Source organism: Silurus meridionalis, chromosome 23 (assembly GCF_014805685.1).
Source record: "Silurus meridionalis isolate SWU-2019-XX chromosome 23, ASM1480568v1, whole genome shotgun sequence".
Taxonomy (NCBI): domain Eukaryota; kingdom Metazoa; phylum Chordata; class Actinopteri; order Siluriformes; family Siluridae; genus Silurus; species Silurus meridionalis.
This window is the reverse complement of record NC_060906.1, coordinates 5,645,659-5,650,878: the sequence shown is the minus strand read 5'-3', so window position 1 is coordinate 5,650,878 and position 5,220 is coordinate 5,645,659. Positions and strand designations below refer to the sequence as shown.

At 49.1% G+C, this 5,220-nt stretch overlaps 1 protein-coding gene across 1 annotated transcript in view; it reads left to right on the top strand.

Moving 5' to 3' along the window:
* Positions 1 to 2,033, top strand: part of LOC124377360 (NLR family CARD domain-containing protein 3-like) — a 27,379-nt gene extending 25,346 nt beyond the window's left edge. The window contains exon 7 of the mRNA XM_046836797.1: positions 1,745 to 2,033. Coding sequence (XP_046692753.1) covers positions 1,745 to 2,033 — 289 coding nt within the window. The remainder of the gene's footprint in view (positions 1 to 1,744) is intronic.
* Positions 2,034 to 5,220: the final 3,187 nt, after the last annotated feature.

Genomic DNA, 5,220 nt, shown 5'->3' with positions numbered 1-5,220 from the left:
TCCCCCTCAGCTGTAAGTCACCACTAGTTAAACACTTTTAGGCGGATGGTGTTTATGGTTCTGAATGAATATGTTGAGGAACTAAATGTGGTTTTCAAGTTGAGGTTCGATAGGCCTGCTGCTGAAAGCCCCATAACTGCTGCTGCACCAGGGTATAGGGAGCGTGAGCACCAAGCTCAGACGGTAGACCACCCCAGAAAAGCCCTACTCAGCTGAACTGGGCCCGGGGAAGCCATGCTCAGCTGACTGGACCAGAAGAAGCCCTGCTAGGCTAAACTGGACCTGGAGAGGCCTTGTGAAAACGACAAAGTGCTGGAGCTGCCTGCGCTGGCAGAGGCAGGCACGGAGGTTACACCAGTGCAAGGGGACGGGGGAGACGTGGAGATGGAAGATGAGCCCTAGTTTAAGGTGCCAACTAAAAGGAAGAAGCAAGGTTGGGGACAGGGGAAGAAGCAGGAGATAAAGACATAAAGGTGGATGAACCTGAATCAGACAGTGAAGACACAATGTCTGATTCAGTTTTTAATCTAGACTCTCAGGAGGAACCGTTGAACGTATTGTATAGCGCTGCGGACATAAGAGTTTTTTCAAAACCACCAAGTGGCAAAAGAACATAGAAGTCAAGGAGTTTTTCCCAGACCGCATGCAGTTTATCAACGATATAAAGCACTTTAGAAGAGTAGGAGCTTTTACAGATCAGGAAATCTTTAAATTAAAAAGCTGATAATGAAGGTCAATAGGGAGAACTCTAATGAAGACTGATAGAGTGTGTGGTGTCTTATTTTTAGTTCTTTTAGCATTTGTTTGTTTTACTTTTATTTCTTTTTTTAATGAACGGTTTTCAAGTTGAGTCTTAACATTAACGGAGCGAGGGATTATGGAGAGAGAGAAAAGCTTTATGAGTTTATAAGACAGAAATGTGTTGATGTTATGCTGCAGGAGACCCACAGCGACAGCAGTAACACTGCTGATTGGGTGAAAGAGTGGGACGGGTTGGTGATTTTAAGCCATAACACGTCACTTAGTGGTGGTGTTGCCTTGCTTTTTACTCACAATTCTATTCCTGTTTTTTACAATGTAGAAGAAATTTTAAATGGGAGGCTTTTAAAAGTAAATGTTTTTATAAGAATGAGGTTTTAGTGTTTATCTGTGTGTACGCTTCCACCAGTGCAGTGGAGAGAATGAAGTTTTTACACAAACTCAATAATGTTATTTTAAACTGCAGCACTGCAGAGTTTTTCGTTTTGGGAGGAGATTTCAATTGTACATCAGACAATATGGACAGAAATCATGCAGATCCTCATCTAGCCTTCCGTAAGTGTCTTTGGGAGTTGATGGAGACCCACAATCTCTGTGACATATTAAGAAATTTTTATAAAAAATAGAGACAGTACACGTGTGCCCACTCCATAGACAACACGCTCTCCCTGGCGAGATTAGATCGATTTTATTGTTTTAAGCATCAGCTAACTTTTTTTTACAAGATGTTCTATTTTTCCAGTAGGCATCTCAGACCACTGCATGGTTCAGTGCACCATCAGTAAAAAGAATAATAAACCTAAGAGCACCTACTGGCATTTTAACACTGCACTTTTAGAAGATGCTAATTTTAGAGAGTATTTTATTTTTTTATGGAATTGTTTTAAACGTGAAAAGGAGCCTTTATCTCCCTACAGCAGTGGTGGGAAATGACAAAAGCACAAATAAAAATTTTCTGTCAACAGTACACTCTCAATGTCACAAGAGACATTGCCAGATCTCTGAAAGTTCTGGAGATAGATACGGTGGAACTACAGCGTTTGGAGGCCACAGGAAATCGAGGGCATATTGAAGCCCTCAAAAATGAGATGGATGCTCCTTCTAAGTTCTTCTTCAGTTTCGAGCAAAAGAATGGACATAAAAGATTTATGCATGCTGTGCAAACAGAATCAGGGGATCTCGTGTTAGAGCCTTCTGAATTTGGCCAGCAGACAGTCAGCTTCTATTCAAAGCTGTATAGCAGCGAGAGGTTAGGGGCACAGGAGGTGGAATAGAGCTTCCTTTAAGACTTGCCTAAGCTCACAGAGTCAGTTGCCAGGGAGTTGGACAGGGAGCTGTCACTGTCTGAGCCTCAGGAGGCTCTCCAAGGCATGAAAAACAGGCGGGCACCAGGAATAGATGGTCTCCCTGTCGAGTTCTTTAAGGCATTCTGGGAAGTAATAGGGCAGAGAGCCGTCTTGAGAGCCCTGTTGACAAAAAAGGGAGACCTGACCCAGCTGAAAAACTGGTGCCCGGTGTCGCTACTGTGCACTGACTGCAAGCTGCTGTCAAAAGCATTAGCATCAAGACTGACAAGGGTGATGGAGCAGATCATTCACCATGACCAGACGTACTGTGTGCCTGGCAGGTCGATTTTTCACATTGTTTACTTAATTCGTGACATTTTGGGCGTCTCCAGTCTATTGGGTTTAAAGACTGGTCTGATACTCCTAGACCAGGAAAAGGCTTTTGACCGGGTTGAGCATAAATACTTGTGGAAGGGTTCAACCCTGGTTTCATAGCCATGATCAAGGTACTGTACAGTGGAATTGAGAGTGGACTGAAGGTTATTGGTGGTTTATGTGCCCCTTTTAGAGTGTACAGAGGGATCAGGCAGGGTTGTTTACTGTCAGGAATGCTGTACACTCTTGCAATTCAACCTCTTTTAATCAATCTAAGGAAATCTCTTTCTGGTTTTAATATTTCACACGGTAATGCTTCACTCTACCTGTCAGCATATGCAGATAACTTGGCAGTAATGGTGGGATCCCAGTCTGACGTAGATGTTTTAACTGATGTTTTAGGAAGCGTTCAAATTTTATCATCAGCAAAGGTGAACTGGGGAAAGAGTGAAGCAGTTTTAGAGTGGGGAGTGGGAAGGAAGTGGGGAGTGGGAAAGTGGTGAGCTGACCCTCCCAGGAGGTTTGGTGTGGGAAAAAAGGAGGTTTTAAGTACTTGGGTGTCTACCTGGGGAGCGATGAGTTTTTTAATAAAAACTGGGAAGGCACTGTAGAGCACGTCAAGGGCAGACTGAGCAGGTGGAAGTGGCTGGTTCTAAAGATTGTCAGAAAGTTCAGGTTATAGGATCCAAGGCAGATGCAAAAAGAGCAGGGAAGAAAAACTGTGCAGAGCTGAATCGGGAAGTCGATTCTGGGAGTCGATTCAGGGAGCCGATTCAGGAAATCGATTCAGGGAGCCGATTCAGGGAGCCATTTCCGTGCAGCGGCATTTCCTCGGTGATTGAGGTGGTAATGCCTGAAGTGCTCAAGCGGGCTGACAGTACCCCCCCGTCCAGGGCGGCCCCGGACGCCCCAACAGGCTGCCCCGGGTGGGCCCGATGAAAGCCATTAATCAGGTCAGGGTCCAGGATAAAGCGGGAGGGGACCCAGGAGCGTTCCTCAGGACCATAGCCCTCCCAATCTACAAGGTACTAAAGGCCCCGACCACGACGACGGGATCGGAGCAGGCGGCGCACGGTGCTTGTCTCAGGCATTCTTGACCCGCTCCTCCAAGACGTGGGGTGTGGACCGACACAGACTTGGCAAGGATGGTCTCTGAGCATGGCTCCTCCTCCTCCAGGGCATGAACTCTAGAGAACGCATCAGGCTTGACATTCCGGCTCCCAGGCCGGTACGAAAGAGAGAACTGGAAGCGGCCAAAGAAAAGGCCCCATCTAGCCTGTCAGGGGTTGAGTCTTTTAGCCGATTGGAGGTACTCAAGGTTGCGATGATCCGTCCAGACCAGAAAGGGGAGCCCGCACCCTCCAACCACTGGCGCCATTCCTCCCAGGCCAGTTTAACAGCAAGGAGCTCCCTCTCACCCACCGGGTAGTTACATTCCGAGGAGCTAAGGCGCCTGGAAAAAAAGGCGCAAGGATGCAGGCGGTCATCCTCAGGGCAGACCTGGGAGAGCACCGCCCCCACTCCTACGCCGGAGGCATCGACTTCAACAACGAACTGCCGAGCCGGGTCAGGAAAGATGAGGATGGGCACCTCCGTGAATCGCCGCTAAGCTTCAGAAATGCCTCCTCAGCCTCAGGGCCCCAAAGAACGAGTGGAGGAAGTCATCAGGAGGTGGAGGTGCCGCCACCAAACTATAGCCCTTACGAAGCGGCGATAAAATTGGCAAAGCCCAGGAACCTTTGTAATTGGCGGCGGAGGTGGGGTTGGCCAGTCCCGGATTGCCTGGACCCTGGCAGGGTCTATCCGGATATTACCGGCTGAAAGCAGGTACCCCAGGAACGAGGTTTGTGAGGTGTGGAACTCACATTTCTCAGGTTTCACGTAGAGCCCGTTCTTGAGAAGTCTCTCCAAGACCTGACGCACCTGCCGGACGTGTTCGTTCATGATCAGGATATCATCCAGGTAGACAAACACAAATGTATTGAGCATGTCACGGAGGAGCTCGTTGACTAGAGCCTGAAAGACGGCCAGGGCGTTGGTTAGGCCGAATGGCATGACAAGGTACTCGTAGTGACCGGCTGGGGTATTGAAGGCGGTCTTCCACTCATCCCCCTCCCTGATACGCACCAGGTGGTACGCGTTGCGTAGATCCAGCTTAGTGAAGATCGTGGCACCATGCAGGAGCTCAAACGCCGAGGCCATAAGCGGCAAGGGTAACGGTTCCGGACAGTGATCCCCCGGTAGTCAATACATGGACGTAGGGACTTATCCTTCTTTTCAACAAAGAAGAAACCTGCCCCAGCTGGGGAGGAGGATGGTCGAATTATACCTGCTGCCAGGGACTCCCGGATATACTGGGTCATGGCAGTCCTCTCTGTGGTGGATAACTGATACAAGCGCCCCCTAGGGGGACTGGCTCCGGGAAGCAGTTCGATGGCACAGTCGAAGTGCCGGTGGGGAGGCAGGGAGGTAGCCAAGGCCTTACTGAACACGCGCGCAAGGCCATGATAGATCTCAGGAACCAATGCTTAATCGGAGTCCTCGGGAGTAACAGCCGGCAGTGGTTTAAGTGGAGGAAGAGCAAGGCAGTGGCCAAGCAATGCACACCCCAATCCAGAATACGCCCTGTCATCCAATCAACACGTGGGTTGTGTTTCTGAAGCCAAGGGAACCCGAGCATAATGGGGGCTTGGGGAGAGGAGATGACCAGGAAGGAAAGCCACTCCTGATGTCGTTCCCCCACTGACATGAGTAGAGGCTTAGTGCGGTGTGTGGCCCGGCCTAAAGGCTGCCGTCAGGG